General features: G+C 47.2%; 1 protein-coding gene across 2 annotated transcripts in view; it reads right to left on the bottom strand.

Moving 5' to 3' along the window:
- The window catches only part of NBAS (NBAS subunit of NRZ tethering complex), a 1,762,396-nt gene that overhangs the window by 375,526 nt on the left and 1,368,394 nt on the right, over positions 1-18,476 (bottom strand). For both annotated transcript variants that reach the window (XM_069235962.1, XM_069235961.1), the window contains exon 48: positions 12,458-12,653. In XM_069235962.1, coding sequence (XP_069092063.1) covers positions 12,458-12,653 — 196 coding nt within the window. The remainder of the gene's footprint in view (positions 1-12,457; positions 12,654-18,476) is intronic.

Here is an 18,476-nt window from a genome sequence, read left to right on the forward strand (position 1 = left end):
TCATCCTCTTTCGTTTGGGGGGAGGAGAGGGTTGTGTAAGGAAATGCCTCCTTGGCATGACTACCCCCTGACTTTTTGCCTTTGCTGATGCTAAGTTTTGATTTGAAAGTGTGCTGGGACCCTGCTAACCAGGCCCCAGCACCAGTGTTCTTTCACTAAACTGTACTTGTGTCTCCACAATTGGCACAACCCTGGCACCCAGGTATGTCCCTTGTAACTGGTACCCTTGGTACCAAGGGCCCTGATGCCAGGGAAGGTCTCTAAGGGCTGCAGCATGTCTTATGCCACACTAGGGACCCCTCACTCAGCACATGCACACTGCCTCTCAGCTTGTGTGTGCTGGTGGGGAGAAAATTACTAAGTCGACATGGCACTCCCCTCAGGGTTCCATGCCAACCTCACACTGCCTGTGGCATAGGTAAGACACCTCTCTAGCAGGCCTTACAGCCCTAAGGCAGGGTGCACTATACCACAGGTGAGGGCATAGGTGCATGAGCACTATGCCCCTACAATGTATAAGCAAAACCTTAGACATTGTAAGTGCAGGGTAGCCATAAGAGTATATGGTCTGGGAGTTTGTCAAACACGAACTCCACAGTACCATAATGGCTACACTGAAAACTGGGAAGTTTGTTATCAAACTTCTCAGCACAATAAATGCACACTGATGCCAGTGTACACTTTATTGTAAAATACACCCAGAGGGCATCTTAGAGATGCCCCCTGAAAACATACCCGACTTCCAGTGTAGGCTGACCAGTTTCTGCCAGCCTGTCACACACCAGACACGTTGCTGGCCACAAGGGGAGAGTGCCTTTGTCACTCTGTGGCCAGGAACAAAGCCTGTACTGGGTGGAGGTGCTTCTCACCTCCCCCTACAGGAACTGTAACACCTGTCGGAGAGCCTCAAAGGCTCACCCCTTTTGTTACAGCGCCCCAGGGCATCCCAGCTAGTTGAGATGCCCGCCCCTCCGGCCACTGCCCCCACTTTTGGCGGCAAGGCTGGAGGAGATAATGAGAAAAACAAGGAGGAGTCACCCACCAGTCAGGACAGCCCCTAAGGTGTCCTGAGCTGAGGTGATCCCTGCCTTGAGAAATCCTCCATCTTGAGTTTGGAGGATTCCCTCAATAGGATTAGGGATGTGCCCCCCTCCCCACAGGGAGGAGGCACAAGAGGGTGTAGCCATCCTCAAGGACAGTAGCCACTGGCTACTGCCCTCCCAGACCTAAACACAACCCTAAATTCAGTATTTAGGGGCTTCCCAGAACCTAGGAAACTAGATTCCTGCAACCTTAACAAAGAAGGAGGACTGCTGACCTGAAGCCCTGCAGAGAAGACAGCATCCAACAGGGACCAGCGACCTCTGAAGCCTCAGAGGACTGCCCTGCACCCAAGGGCCAAGAAACTCCTGTGAACAGCGGCTCTGTTCAAGATCCTGCAACTTCTTTGCAACAAAGAAGCAACTTTAAAGACTTCACGTTTCCCGCCGGAAGCGTGAGACTTTCCACTCTGCACTCGACGCACCCAGCTCGACCTGCAAAAAACAAACAATTCAGGGAGGACTCCCGGCGACTGCGAGCCTGTGAGTAACCAGAGACGACCCCCCTGAACCCCCACAGCGAAGCCTGCAGAGAGAATCCAGAGGCTCCACCTGACCGCGACTGCCTGTAACAAGGGACCCGACGCCTGGAACCAACACTGCACCCACAGCCCCCAGGACCTGAAGGAACCGAACTCCAGTGCAGGAGCGACCCCCCAGGCGACCCTCTGCCTAGCCCAGGTGGTGGCTACCCCGAGGAGCCCACCCTGTGCCTGCCTGCTTCGTTGAAGTGACCCCCAGGTCCCTCCGTTACTTTCTATCTAAAACCCGACGCCTGTTTGCACTCTGCACCCAGCCGCCCCTGTGCTGCTAAGGGTGTATTTTCTGTGCCTTCTTGTGTCCCCCCCGGTGCCCTAAAAAAAAAACCTGGTCTGCCCCCGAGGACGCGAGTACTTACCTGCTGGCAGACTGGAACCGGGGCACCCCTGTTCTCAATTGAAGCCTATGTGTTTTGGGCACCTCTTTGACCTCTGCACCTGAGCTGCTGGTGTGGTAACTTTGGGGTTGCCTTGAACCCCCAACGGTGGGCTACCTTGGCCCCAACTTTGAGACTTGTAAGTGTTTTACCTACCTGCAAACCTAACCTTTACTTACCTCCCCCTGGAACTGCTGATTTTTGCACTGTGTCCACTTTGAAAATAGCGTATTGCCATTTTTGCAAAGACTGTATATGATATTGCTTTTATTCAAAGTTCCTAAAGTATCTATGTGAAGTACCTTACATTTAAAGTATTACTTCTAAATCTTGAACCTGTGGTTCTTAAAATAAACTAAGAAAATATACTTTTCAATATAAAAACCTACTGGCCTGGAGTAAGTCTTTGAGTGTGTGTTACTCATTTATTGCCTGTGTGTGTACAACAAATGCTTAACACTACCCTCTGATAAGCCTACTGCTCAACCACAAAATAGAGCATTAGAATTATCTACTTTTGCCACTATCTTACCTCTAAGTGGAACCCTTGGACTCTGTGCACACTATTTCTTACTTTGAAATAGTATATACAGAGCCAACTTCCTACAATAAGCAACTCTGAGATCTCTGTTCTCAATCGGCACAGTACAGCCCACATTGAAAACATGAGCAAACCATGCCACCAGCTGCTGATGTAATGTACTGAATCAAATTTGAGGTAGAGTATTAGCTAGAAGAACATCTTTTGAAAAATGGACTTGGTATATTGAATTAACTGTGCGACAGCTGACTCTGAACAATAGAGTAGAAGTGAAACGTTTCGCTAGAACGCATAATTTCATTTTTACTTTGATGCTTTCTTTAAGCCATGAGCTAGTGATTCTGCAGGAATGGATACTTGGCACATTCTGTTGGTCAGGCCGCCCTCAGTTCTCAGAAACCAGAAACCAAGAGATAATTAGGTCTTTGTGCAGATCAGGGGATATTCATTTCAAAGGGAAACCTCTGGTCAGCTTACCAAACAAGACTGGTACCTTTTCAGTGGAAGATCTGGCTCTGCTATCCACATCTGGTAGCCATATATCAATTTGGTACACCAACAGAAATTAAGTTGTCACTCGCACTCAACCATTTATACATCATATATGAAGCTTTAAACATGATGTGTATTTCACTGGATGTCAGTGCAGTTGGTGAATATAACTCAAAACTGCATCCCTTTTTCTGGAGATTAAAATAGATCGCACTAGCACATATTGAATCTTCTTAAGGTGGCTTACGGACCTATAAGGGAGAGCAAGGCAGGTGAGATTATACAAAAATATTTGTTTCCAAAACCTTATACGTAAAGTGTAGAAACAGCATGTTGCATTGTAGTGCGAAGATAAAGGAAGAAACATGATTTTGTACCATTGGAGATTTGGTTTTCCAGATTTAAATCTGAATCCGTCTAGACTCCTAGATGTCCCAATGACGGAACTGGGCAAGGGGAGTCTCCTTATTTAGAGGGCCATAGTGAGGTGTTCAAAATAGTTATTTTGCCACAAAAAGGTCAAACTTTTTGCTTGGTTCATTTTAAGATATTTCTGGTCCATCCATAAGGCTATTGTCTTCATAGTTGCTGAAAGACCTGTCATGGGGTTGGACAAGTCGTCTTTTAAGTTAATGATGATCGAAGGATTATCTACAAAAAAGTAAGCTTTTAACACTAACCTGTTCGAGAAGTGTGGCAAGAAGGTTAACATAGAAAGAGAACAGCAGCAGCAATTGTGCTAATCCGTAAGGCATGACTGAATGTAGAGTAGTAGGAGAAGGAAAGGCTCCTATCAGGATATCATGGGACCTGTCAGTGATATAGAACTAAAGAAAGGAAAAGGCTTTACTTATTATGTGGAGGTGCTGGAGAGTCTGATGATCTATGGTATTAAATGCAGTAGATAAGTACAGGAGTAGTTCTGCTCATTAACTTCCATTACCGGCAATCAGCCTCAGATCATCAGAATCTGATTTGATTAAGAACTTTGTTTCAAATCCTGGGGTAATGGTTGCTCCACATAGGTGTGAAGTTGTTTTGTAATTAACTTTTATTTAGCAATTTGGCAATCTACAGGAAAAAATACATTGATCTGAAATTTACAGGGTACTCAGACCTTGTGGTGGGTGAGGGGTGAAGATGGGTTTAATAACGGTGTTCTTCAAGCCATAGGAAACCAACTCTTCAGCTAAGGAGGGCATATTGATTTGGCAAATCACAAGACTAATGGTGGCGCAGAAAGTTATACTGCGAGAGCTTCACGTATCAAAGGGCACACCAGTTGGTTTGCTAGTTAAAATAAGGTTATGGCATTCTTCCTCAGTGATAGCAGAGAATTTGTGAAGTGTTATCTCTTTATCTCTAAAACCATAAACATCAAGTAACTTATTAGTAGCAGATGATGAATCATTGTTGAGGTGGTTTCCATCTTATTTATTTCATTAAAAATAATTAGAATAAAGAATCTACTAACTCTTCGGCTGGAGTTTGATGACCTGGTCAGTGCATTGCTCTGCCTCCCGTGGCTCCACCCTGTAAGTCGAGCCATTTCCCTGGCTCCTCTGAACTGTCAGGAGTTTGAGGCCCTCCTACACCCGCAGGCTTCTGCCTGCGCCTCATCCCTGGTGTCTAGTGGGAGAGCTCTGCTCACCTACTAGGCTACCTTCTGCCTCTCTCCTTCTTTTGCTTTGCTTTGCTCTCTGCTCTACTACTGTCCCTTAGTGCTCCTTTTCCTCGTTTCTCTTTCACTCCGCTCTCTTTCTCACTTTTGCTCTCTTCCTCTCTCTCTCCCCCTCTGCCCCCGAGGCCCATCCCCTTTTTGGCTCCGCCACCCTTTTTCACGCCATTTTTCATCCCCCTCCCTCCTCCCAGCTGTCCTCTCCTCCCCCCCACCTCTCTACCTAATGGCAGCCGATGCGTGGCAAGCCCATCTGCGCCCGTCCGCGCCTGGACTGTGCCAGAACCCCAGGCTCCTGTCCCCCCCACCGAAGCCACGCACGTCTTCACTATGACGCCGCCACCCTCCGTGCCCTAAAGACCAGCCACTTCCCCGCCTGCCTTCAAGCCTCCCTGCAGACCACCCGCGGACCCTTTTCCTGCCGGAACTGCACCTTCACCAGCCTCCACGCCAATGACCCACCCACCATCTCAGATGTATCCTCCTCAACACCCGCTCCGTCCACAAGCACACAGTAGAGCTATGGAATTTACTCGACTCAGCCTCTCCAGACGTCGCCTTCCTGATCGAGACCTGGATGAACCCTTCCTCAGCGCCTGACATCGCCATAGCCATCCCGGATGGCTACAAGATCACCCGCAGGGACCGCTCCAACAAATCAGGAGGTGGCATCGCCATCATCCACAAAAACACCCTCAGGATCACGACCAACACCGAAGACACCCTCAGCACCGCCGAACACCTGCACTTCCAAATCCACACTGACCCAAACACCACCCTCCGAGGGACCCTAGTCTACAGGCCCCCCCGGCCCACGACAGCAGTTCAGCAACTTCATTACCGGCATCATCAGCACGCACGCTCTCCCATCCACTGACTACATATTCCTCGGAGACTTAAACTTCCACCTCGAGAACACCGACAACAACACCGCCACCCTGCTCTACGACCTCTCCAACCTCGGCCTCAAACAGCTCGTCGCGACACCAACCCACTCTACAGGACACACACCCTATTTTCTCCGCTAGCAATCACGTCTCTTTCAGCCTCACCACCGAACTCCACTGGCAGACCACCACTGCATCCACTTCTCCTTCAAGAAACCCACAACACACCACCACCCACAACGGATCCCCTACCGCAGTTGGAACAAGGTCAACGAAGACCAACTTATCGCAACCCTCTCCCAGAACCCAGCCATCGACATCACTGACACTGATGCAGCTGCCCACAACTTCAGGCAATGGGTCAACACCTGTGCCAATACTCTCGCCCCAATCAAGAATCCAACCAACAGACGCACCGGCAGAAAGGCCTTCTGGTTTACCGCCAACCTCCACGAATCTAAGCAAAGCTGCCGAAGACTCGAAAGAAAGTAGCGCCAAGATCAGACTTTGGACAACGTCACAGCCTTCAAAAATGCCATACGCAGACACCACCAACTCATCCGAGCCGCCAAGAGAACTGCCTTCAAAGACCGAATCAACAACAATGCACACAGCCACAAGAAGCTCTTCAACGTCGTGAAGGAACTCTCCAACCCCAGCTCCAACGCCAATGACATCCCACCATCCCAAAACCTCTCTGCGACTTCCTAGCTTCCTACTTCCACCGCAAGATTGCAGACATCCACAACAGCTTCACCACCCAGACCCGCCTCCCCCGGCAACCACCAACCTCCTGCTCTCCTGGAACCCCATCAATGACAACAAGACCATCGAAATCATGAACACCATCCACTCCGGCTCTCCCTCTGACCCCTGCCCTCACCACATCCTCAACAAAGCAAGCTCCGTCATCGCACCCCAACTACAGAAGATCATCAACAGCTACTTCGAGTCCGCCTCCTTCCCAGACAGCTGGAAACACGCCGAGATCAACATTCTCCTCAAAAAACCCAAGGCAGACCCAAAGGACCTCAAGAACGTCCGGCCTATCTCCCTGCCCCCACTTCCCGGCAAAAGTCATTGAGAAGGCTGTCAACAGACAATTAACCAGCTTCCTCGAGGAGAACCGCACCCTGGACCCTTCCCAATCCGGATTTCGCAGCAACCACAGCATTGAAACCTCCCTCATCGCCACCACCGACGACACCAGAACTATATTGGACAGCGGTGAAACCGCGGCCCTCATCCTCCTGGAACCACTCGGCTGCGTTCGACACCGTCTGCCACCTTACCCTACGCTCACGCCTCAGCAATGCTGGAATCCGTGACAGAGCCCTGGACTGGGTCACCTCCTTTCTCACCGGCAGAACCCAGAGAAACCGCCGCCCCCCCATTCCGCTCGGAGGCCACCGAAATCATCTGCGGCGTACCCCAGGGTTCGTCCCTCAGCCCGACCATGGCCCGCTCGCTAACATCGCCCGATCCCACAACCTCAACATCATCTCATACGCCGATGACACCCAGCTGATCCTCTCCCTCATAAAGGACTCCGCCAAGACCTACCTCCACGAAGGAATGAAGGCCATCGCTGAATGGATGAAGAGCAGCTGCCTTAAACTCAATTCTGACAAGACGGAAGTCCTCATCTTCGGGTCCAGCCCCTCCGCATGGGATGACTCCTGGTGGCTTGCCACTCTCTGAACCACTCAGACTCCCACCAACCACGCACACAACCTTCGATTCATCTTGGACCATTCACTATCCATGACCCAGCAAGTCAACGCCATCTCCTCCTCCTGCTTCAACACCCTCTGCATGCTCCGTAAGATCTACAAATGGATACCCACTGAAACCAGAAGAACAGTCACCCAAGCCCTCGTAAGCAGCAAGCTGGACTACGGAAATGCCCTCTACGCAGGAACCACGGCCAAACTCCAGAAGAGGCTGAAACGCATCCAGAACGCCTCTGCACGCCTCATACTGGGCATCCCTCACCACTGCCACATCACAGACCACCAGTAAAAACCTGCACTGGCTCCCAGTCAACAAGAGAATCACCTTCAAACTCTTCACCCACGCTCACACTGCACTGCACAACACCGGACCAGAATACCTCAACAGACGACTCTCCTTCTACACCCGACCCGGCATCTCTGCTCCGCCGACCTCGCAACCGTCCCACGTGTCCGCCGAACTACAACCGGCGGTAGATTATTCTCGCACCTCGCCGCCAAAACGTGGAACACTCTTCCCACCCACCTGCGCCAGACCAAAGACCTCCTTACCTTCAGGAAACTTCTCAAGACCTGGCTGTTCGAGCAGTAGCAGCACCTCTCCCCCATCTCCCCCTCCACTCCTCAGCGCCTTGAGACCCTCACGGGTGAATAGTGCGCTGTACAAATTCCTGATTGATGGATTGATGATGATTACTGAATTGGGTAAGTAAGATGATGGGGGGACAGACCTGAAAGAGTTGGGAATGGATAATGAGAACGCAGACAAGGCCCCCCAAGGCCTCTTGACATAATGGGGGAATATGTGAGCTGGCACCAGGAGACTTCTGGAACAACTGGGAGACACAGGGGGGATCATGTATCGATGGATATGATGGCCTGCTACGCTACCAGCAACTTTTATGTAAAATGCTTATATAGCACTGGAACCACCTATACTGATTGACGAGCAGCTTGAGGCGTTGTTGGAACTGTTTAGACACACTGTATTGTAACTATCATGATATCTTAGACTGTGAATACACAGCGAAATGTTTCAGTTGAAAAACAATAAAACATATTTTATTCTTAAATCTTTTCAATTGGAGTGATATAATTTTTGTTAGTTGATGGGTTAAAAAAGTAGCCAGGTATTCTGAGCAGTTTCTGAGAGTTATTTCTGTCTTGGAGGATCTTGCTGGAACAGAAACTGTTTTAGATTTCCTGATAACATGGTTATATTTACGTACCTGTCTGTGATAAGTTAGTTTGCCCTACTGGTTGTCCTGCTGGTTGTAAGATTTGCATCGTGTTCTTTAGGCTTTTTCAAGTTAGATTTTCTCTGCCACTGGGTAATTGATATGTGTGTTTGTACATATATTAACGAATCATGATAAATGAGGCCCGCCCTACTGCCCCCATTTTTTTTTTTACTACAGGAACATCAGATAACTCTAAAGGTACTAGGAACTAACTACATCTTCTAGAATGGGTTTATAATCCAGTGTGAGCCACATCTCCATTAGAAAAAATCAAGTTGCTCATTGGAGATTAGCATTTAAATCACAGTACAATTTTTCACAGTTTAGCAGGCTGTACATAGTCTTGCTTTTGAATAATTTGAGAAGTATTCAAAATTGTGAAAGGCACACAGCTCAGTGCAAAATGTTGAAAAATATATTGATGTAGGAGCGGATTTGCACCCAACTACACAAACAAGTGGCAAGAATAAAATTAAGAAAAAGAGCAGAACAAACGGGCACTTAGGGGGATTCTAAGTCTGTCAACCACCTGTACAATGCTGAATGTGACTCATCTTCGGGACTGTAAAATATTAAAACTTTATCTCAGTAAAGAGGTACCAAAACTGCACACTGTTCAAGTGTGTGAATCCAATAAAGCCCTAGCGACGACTGATGAGGAGTCGTAGCAATATTCACTTTGCACATGAATTTCAGTCTCAATTGTTTCTCCATAAGGCTTTGATGTTAACCGAGAAGCAAACCTCTAACTAAAAAAGGGGATAGACTTATCAGCCCTGTGAAATAAGGTAAGGTAGTAAATTGAAAGACGATATCTGCAGTATTCAGACTGCTAGGAGGGATCCTGCTTATCAATGAATGTCCATTCAGTCCCTTTTTTGTCATGAACACCATTCCTAGAAGAAACTTTATAAAAGTGAAACTCTATCATATTAATTAACATATCTGATCACATTGTGAATCCCACAGACTTAAGCATCAGCTCACCAAATTAAGAGCTATTCAGCACCTCTACATAAGCCCCCACTAAGCTTTGCTCTCGTGCTCTACATGCCTTTTATAAATGGTAATTAAACTTAAGACCCTGCTTCAGATATTTAATCAATCTCCGTGCCTACATACTCCATGGTTGCCCACTATCAGGGTACCAAAAAAAATGTATCGAGTTAGATTTAAGAAAATCTCTGCCAGATATCTATGGTAAGCATAAACTATATCTCCCCCCCATGGGGCTTCACAGACTACCTTTGCCTCTTAATCCTGACAGGACTTGGCATTTAGGTGGGGACAGAATTTGCAGGTATGCCAATCCTAGGTAGGCTCTAGACACCACATGCTCTTGCAAATGGGATGCCACAAAGACTGCTGGTACCTTACTATAGGGCTTAAACTCTAAAGTGTTAGATGGGAGCATAACACCAAGTAATTCGCAAGGGCAACTATAGCTTTTGGGCAAAAAAAATAAAATAATGGGTAATAAAGTCCAAATCATGGCCACTGTGGCTTGCAGAAAAAAAGAGCGCAGATGTTGTGGGTATAGCGCAGAACAGGCTGGAGAAGTTGCCTACAACATTTCACACCATGAGTTCGCTAGAACGCCATGCAGTATGCAATTTACTAATCTAGAATTATTTCCAATGATGAAGAGCCTCCAGTGTATGAAAAAACAATTTAGGTTATTCAGTTTGTTCCCAGGTAGTAACAGGTTAACTCCCTGAGTTGCTCTTCAAAAACATGGATGTAGAAGGCAAAAGTACATGTGGCATAAGAACAGTCACTAGCCAAAATAAAAGAGGCAATCGTTTTCTTTTCTACAAATCCCATCGTTAGGAGACGTACGGAGAAGTCAATGAGTTAAGCTTTAGGGTTTAATACTTGAGGATTAATGACTTTTGGGTAGGAAGAAGAAAGCAAAAAAATTACTCATGCACCTACTTTCTACTTCATCTAATATGGAGGATAGCACCTTCCGAAAAACCAAGATGGATTAACATTTATACATGCAGAGAACTCCAGATTATCCAAATAACGGGTAAATTGTGAGCCATAAAAGAAAACCAGACATATCTTTGGGTTGAGCTAAATTCTTTAACATAAAGCAAAAAAGAAGAAAACTACTTGAAGACGGCTAATATGTTGTGCCCATTTTATAGGCTCGTATTTTAAAAGACCTGTGTAAAATAAAAAATAATGATCTTCCTGCCAGTGGTTATTGTCGAAAATCAACCACTTACCACTCACAGGCAATTGGTCGGGGTCACTTAAAGCTCATGTTCCTTCTGAACGGGAGCACAAACAAACACAGATGAGTTTTAGGTTGGTTAGAACTCATCAGTGAGGGGCTGATTTGATCTTAGGCACTGCAAGCTGTTCTGTCTGTTGGGCATGGACTAATCCTTCTGGAGCAGGGCCAAGACTGGTTTGTGTATGATTTCTCCCCAGTTGCAGTGGCACAAGGGGCAAAAACTTTGGACTAGAAAGCAGCCCGAGTGATTGGCATTGACTGGCACTTGTGCAAGCATTCAATCCATCTGCTTTTTTGTTCTTATGTATGGCCCCTATATAATGGACGATAAACATGGAAAGGTCCAGGCAACTTTTTTTTGAAGTATTAAACAGTATTAATCAGTCGTTTTCAAACAAGTATAAAATAAACCGAACACAGAAATACCAGCCAGGAATTAATATCAAGCAAAATCCAATAACCCCTCCTGATCTGAAAATAACACCTGATTTTATCTAATGGTGCTCCAGTTTTAAGTTTCATTTGGAAAGTAAAATGTGCAGGAACATTTAAAAAAAAACTGCAGTGCCTTGTACTTGCAATAGTGTTCACGAGAAATCCTGAATAAGGTACAGTCAGCCGGGCCATCACTGGCAAGGGATTATGATCCAATCTAAAAGTGCCGTCATTTTTCTCTTGTGCGTCTCTTCCTAGTACTTCGAATACCTTGTGGTGGTACATGACTTCTCTGTTAGTTGCAGAGGGTGGTTTTCCATCAGGAAGTTCAACCAATTACAGATGTGGATGTATGTAAGACAGCATCTTTGTGGAGCGGGGAGCCCATTATTCACTTTCACTGCCTTGTGAGCGGAGACTCTGTTCTTGGGGTCGTTCAGAAACATTTGTCAAAGGATTGCTATTAGGTCCACTGAAGAATTACTACATTTGTGCACCAAATCACAGATGTTTACACCAGTTAATGCATACACCTCGGGAAAGCAACAGAGTTTAGCAACATTCTTGAAATAAAACGTTTTCCTGAAAACTAGCAGAAAAATCACACTTTTCTAAACAAAGAGGCCGATTCACCAAAGCATTTATTTATAAGTACAGAAAGCAGTACTGCCGGAGCACTTTCTTATATAATCCTACCTGCCTATGTCAACCGGCCCTGAGACATGCGCCCCTCCCCCCAGTCCATATTAGTAAAGGTGCAAAAGGACACTGTTATTTTTTATGCGTACTACCTGTGCATGAATAATCGAAGAACATTCCAATTGTATTCCCATGTCCAAAAAGCACATACAAGTATATTAAAGTATACTACAGGAGTACTACTTTACCTACTCAGGAATGCTTTTGTGAATAAGCCGCACCGTTCAGAGTAGAAGGGGCTATTTTTCCTGATTCTGCAAGTCGTGTGCCCCTAAGTTACAACAACAGCGACTTCGAACCGAGGCATTCAGGCAAAATAGGTGCATGCAAAATCGTCGCACCGTGTGACAACACAATGCAACAGAGTTGACTGATAAACGCTTTGTTACTACAGGAGGCTTTGCAACAGGGAAATAATGCAAAAGTAAAATAAAAAAAACTTTTACTGTGATTGTTTACTTTTATCTTAAAAATAAAAAAAGAACCTCACCTTCTTCTCCGGCCAGCATGCCTTCAGGATAGCTTCGGTTCGGAAAAACACAAGTAGTTTGATGTCCTTGTCAGAGAGGTGAAAAGCTTGTTCCATTATTTGCAAGACGTCAATGCGAGGTTTGACGGGCAAGGAGTCGTCTCCGCAGAATGGCCGCAGCCACTCCAACAAATCATCGGAAGACACCAGTCTTTCTCTAAAAATCAAGTAGATACCACGTATGTCACTTGTTTTCAATAAACATTATACTTGCAGACCCTAAAACAGTCACTGGTAGTCAAATCAAATTATGACATGCACAGACATGAGTAGTCAAGTTAGGATAAGACCTACAAACTTCAATGCTAACAAAATAACGACAGTGGACTTCAGGTACAAAATATTTGGCCCATATTTTAAGTTGGTTAATTTGGAAACATGAATACAAGAATAAGGATTGGTGCGCAGGGCCTAGTTGCTGCCTGCCCTGACGATTACAAAGATTTCTGAATACTTCCCAGACGTTACTCCATCCCATTGCTCTTAGTTCGTCACTTCACATTTCCAGCCTCGTTATCTCACCCTTGCAGAACCTGCAAGGGTGAGATAACGAGGCTGGAAATGCTTTCTCCCTTTGTTTCTCTTTCCCTAACTTTTTCGCCCATCACTAGCTACCAGTTTGCACCCTTTTAGCACTATTTGTATGATGATTGTCATGGAAATGTCCATCTACTTGAAGAACATTTCCAGGTAACTTGGCCTACATTTGTACAGGGAAAATGGGAGGGGGAAAAAGGTGAAGATGGGGTAGCATTCCAAAGCCCACAAGAACACGTAATTTACCTTTGACAATGCTCTTTTTAGTGGATATTCTATCTAACCGCAGATCCCTCCTCTTGTGAGTAACAGCAGGCACCAGACTGGATCCAGAGAGTTTTCTCAGCAATTCCCTTGCTCACAGGAAGGACGCATTGACGGATACACGTCAGGTCCACCCTGCTGTGAAATGACATCGGGCCGCAATAATAACTTCATAGTTGTGCATGGATGTCAGTTTTTTTCTGAGATCTGTTTACACTATCAGATATGGAGAGCTCAGTAATCAGACTGCGGTAGTGCTCAGCTAACTGGAATCTTTTAGCATGGACCAAAGAAATCCATTCCACAGAAATGGGGAGGATGATGGGTCAGTGAAGAATCTGCAATTAGATCCACCAGAAAGAGCGTTAGAGTAGGGAAGTAACTTGTTCTTCTGATGGATACTTCTAACTACAGATTCCTTGTCTTGTGATTTGATATCAGAGGAATATCCACCCTGGCCCCCTTTACCTCCTCTACCCCATTTAAAGGTCTGGGTAATGGCTCAACCCAGAAAATCCTGCTGGATCAAATGGGCAATGTGACACTCCTGCCAGATCTGGCTATCCAAGCGCTAAGTGCTTAGTGAAAGTGTGAACTGACGCCTAAGTCGCAGCATTGCAAATGTCCAAAAATAGGCACTTCAGGTGCCAGTGTAGCGGCAGCAGCGTTCGCTCTGGCGAAATGAGCCAACAGGCCTTACGGAGGCTGTTTCATGGTGAGGTCATAGCAGCTCTTTATACAAAATGACAGTCCATCTTGGAATGGAATGTTAATGCACAACGTTTCCCCTCTGTGTCCCAGAGAACCTCACAATTAACTGATCATCCGCTTGGTGGTGCTTGGTACAATTGATGTAAAAGCTCAGAGCTCTCTTTAGGTCTAGGCGATGGACTTTCTCTTTCTCCTTAGCGGCATCTGGGGGCCTGATTTGGACTGCCGGAGTCTGTTTGCTCCTATTGGTCCTTAATCTACAGGAGTCCCACAAAAGACTCATTACTTGAGGACTTTCCCTTCCTCTCACAGTGGGGGAAGAAGCAGTAAGCTGCAGCTTGGCCCTACCCTCGGGGGTGTAGGTGGTGGCAGTAATGCACACCCACAGTGAACTATTAGCCTGAGGATTTTATTATCCCTGCAGAGAGTGAAGACGCTGCAAGCTGTGGCTTGGCCCCGCACTCGGTCTGCAACAGATGATGGTGCGAAATACGAGGGGCCCCCATGTGATGCCATCTACACGCTGGAGCCCACCCTTCAAATGTGAGATTGAGCTGCGAGGCCTGCAGGGGACCCCTTCCCTGAAGATTCCCCCCCTCCCCTCTAGCAGAAAACAAAGTAGCGGTAAACTGCGGCCTGGCCCCACCCTCCGGTGTAAGTGTTGGCAGTGCTGAATGATGGGGCCGCTTGCAACGTTATCTGTATGCTGGGGCCCGCTCGTGGCATGTGAGGACGACAGCGCAGCTGTAGTTTTTGGGCCACATCCTAGCAGATACAGTGGGCCTCAAGGAGGATCCGGGGTGCGATAAGGAGGCTGGGTAGTGCTTTGGCCCAAAGCACTTGGTCGTCAGAGTTTACAGTGTTAGGAGAAATGGCCACACAAGAGGGCAGCAAAGACCTACAACAGGCGCATGGGAATCCAATGTGGGTAACCAGTGATCCCGCCATGGATGTGGACTCTGTTGTTGCTTGACAACTGGGAACCTGCTAGTTGAGAAGTGCACAAGACTGCAGCTGCTGCCTATGAGACCAGCTGCACTGAACGATCCTGAAGGACTCTTGTGCTGTTAAACGGTCTGGCACTGGGCTCCAGAGCGGGCTCACCCGCCCCTGCACTGGGAACAAATCTGTGTTGTTGTCAGTATTTGCTCACGCCATAAGTTTACACTCATCCTGGCATGCTATGGTCTACCACCAAGTTGGGCAGCCTTAGGGGGAGGTAGATGAGGTGTGGATAAGCTGCCCCTCCTCACGGTAGACAGTGAGCTGCAGCAGATGGCACACACCTTCCCGTATGGCATGCTACTAGATTGAACTACAATCCCGCGACTGCATGGTTACCTGCTGCTGGCTCTTGGGTGCCCCTTCATACATATGCTGTGAAGATCTGCTGCTACCTTCTGGACACTCACCGGGGGTGGACGCTGCTCGTCTCACAGTCACAATGTTTGGGGAACTGATTACTGGCCGACATTGCTAGATCAGTTGGTACCGCCAGGTGTGGCTTTGAGGTCCACAGAATCTTGGGACGACACCAAGGGAGGTCACATGCCTGGTAGTGCGTCATAAGTAGCCGCTACATCACATATGACCAGCTCGCCCCCTAACACTCCATGGACAAGAAAGACAGACTAGGAACAACCAACAAACAAAAATGAACCAATTTACTGCCCTGGGAGCAGGAGGAGGACCGCAGACTGAGGATGGTGAAAGACAAAAGGGTGCGAACGAGCTATCAGGTGCCCAGATCCCCAGCAGCCATTGAAGTCTTGGGACTAATGGTGCAAGCAAAAATTGAGGCCATGGCACTCAATGTTCATCTACTCAGGACTGACCTACGCAAGGTAGCAGAAAGATCCGTAGAAACACAGAACAATATCACTGAGATGCAGGAAGATGTTTCTCAGATGAAGGCTGCGGTGGCAGTGCTCGAAGCTCACTCAAGCAAAATGGAGGCAAGGCTAGAAGATGTGAAGGGGAGCTGCCGTAGATGTAACTTTAAGTTTGTGGGATTTCCTGAGGGTGCCGAGAGCAGTAATTTGGAGGGCTTTCTGGAGGAGTGGATTAAGACAACGCTCCCAACTGCAATTCCGTTGAAGTTCTTTGCGGTGGTGAGGGCACATAGGTCATTGGCCCCGCCACCACAGCCAGGGGTCTCAACCAGGACTGCTATAGCTAAGTTTCCCAACTACAGAGACCGTGATGAAGTCCTGCAGGGAGTCCACAAACATTGAGACCCTAGCTCGAAAACCACATATTTAGCATCTTCCCAGATTACACAAGAGCTGCCAAGATGCAGAGGAAATACTTTAGTGGCCTCAAGCAAAAACTGAAAGCGATGGGATTGACATACATGTTGCTCTATCCTGCCAAGCTGAAGGTAATCATGGACTGCCGCTCCAACTTCTTCATGACACTTGAAGAGGCATGGGATTGGTTGGAAATCCAGGGAAGCAACCAAATCTCAGAGATACCCTCAGGAGGGCTCTGAGGAGGTGCCTATCTTGGGGGTGGTCCATTGTTTACATCCAGGAAGAGAAGCAGACAACAATCGAGATCCAATGCGAGAGTGGTTGTGTGTCCGGATGGCATAGTGAATTTAGAGAACAGTGTCAAGAGTGAGAGGAGGCGAGGGTGCTGGTTTAGACGGTCACTGCAGCTGCCTCCTCCTGTATTGATTCGGATCTGCTGAACGACCCCGGCCGATCAATCAAAGGTACTGCTGTGACCTAAGGGTGCTCAGTGATGAAGTTCCTGCAAATTGGAGATGGAGATTATGAAGCAGTCTCTTGGTCAGGTTGTGGGGCCCTCCTGTGATGGGGGATTGTCAGATAAGGTGCTGTGTATATTCATGAATATTTATCACCCTGCTAGGAGGGTAAGTTCTTTGACTCAGACAACCAAGACTCCTGAGGTCACTGAGCCAAGGTTGAGTCCTCCTGGCAAGGGCTGTGTGGGACATAGGGGCTGCATCATACACAGGACCTGGATGCATGCTCATTGGCTTGACCCAACCCCTCTCTGTTTGTTCTTTGTCCTTCGTTCTTTTGTTCTCACTATGTTGCTTGCGCTTAACTTTTCTCCCTATTCCTTTTTCCCTTTACCTCGGTGTGTGCGTGACTGTGCATAATGCAGTGAGGATCATAGGGAACACAGGAGTGGAGCAGAGAGCAGACGCTCGCTGGGTTATTCGCCAGATCATTCTTACACCTTAGTGATAACTTAAGTTTAACGCCCAAAATTGAATCCATACACACTGAAGTTCTCTTGGGCTTACTAGATTAGGTGGGTAGGTTTGATACAATACTTGGGAAGAAAAGAGTTGAGTTATGGGGTGTTTTAACAGGGTGAGAGACTGGGAACTGTCCAGGCTTTAACGTTATAGTTTGGGCAGTAGCAATTAGGAATCATTTACTGTGTGGGCTGGGAGAGGAGGTATGGGGGACACACAAGCAGATGGAGGATAATGGATATAGCTGATGTCAGCCTTTGTAATGATTGAATTATGGGAGCATACTTACACAGAATGTGCAGGGGTTGAATTCCTTTGTCAAACGATATTAGACCCACAACTATCTTAGAAAGACAAACGTACACATTGAGTTTCTCCAGCAGACACCTCTTGGAGGCTGAAGTTCAGAAACTCTATAACAAATGGCCAGGGCAACTATATTCCTCCACTTATTCCTCCTATGCAAGAGAGGTATCCATATGGGTAGCCCTAATGTCCCGTTCCAGATGCGAGGGCAAGTAGCTGACGTGGCTGGATGGTATGTACTGTTACATGGCTGTGACAGACCGAACAGTATAAATGCAACGGAGAGGTGGTGGTATTGCTTAGGTAAGTGGTTTATTCAAATGAAATGGTGAAAAACAAGAAATGTTTATAACTAAGGTGGGGTTGGTTCTCCCGAAATTATGGCCTTGTTCGTCTTTTTCCTGGATTGGTGATTTCCTCTGTTTCTCTTGTTTTCTCTTCCAGGTGGAATTACTGGCTTGTTCGCTCAGGTGGATCCAGAACGGTACCGGAAACAGAAGGACAGAAAAACGCTAGGGTAAGTATGGGGTTTATAACCGGGGTTTCACTCTCTCTCTACTCTCACTGACTGGGGAAAAGGTAAGAACAAAAGGATGGGGTTGGTGCCGGTGAGGAGTTGGGAATGACCTGACCATAGTCTAATATTGGTGAGGGGAAGAAGTGTCTCACAAGCGGTGGTCACGGTGCCCTCTTTTTTATTCCTCCCTTTCACCCCTCCTTTATATCCCCTCCCCAGTCCCCTTTTAGCTTTGTGCCCCTTTTCGGAGTCCAAAAGGACCGTACCTTGTTTAGCCACGACCCTCCAGGGTCGTGGCTGGAGCTGTGGCGGTCCTCCTGTTGATCTCTCCTTCCAGGGTTATCCAGCTCGGATTCCTCGTTCTCTCCAGGATCTCCTCGTCCTCCCGTCCTCGTCGGTCCTTCCTTGTGGTG

The sequence above is a fragment of the Pleurodeles waltl genome, chromosome 5 (genome assembly GCF_031143425.1).
Source record: "Pleurodeles waltl isolate 20211129_DDA chromosome 5, aPleWal1.hap1.20221129, whole genome shotgun sequence".
Classification (NCBI taxonomy): Eukaryota; Metazoa; Chordata; class Amphibia; order Caudata; family Salamandridae; genus Pleurodeles; species Pleurodeles waltl.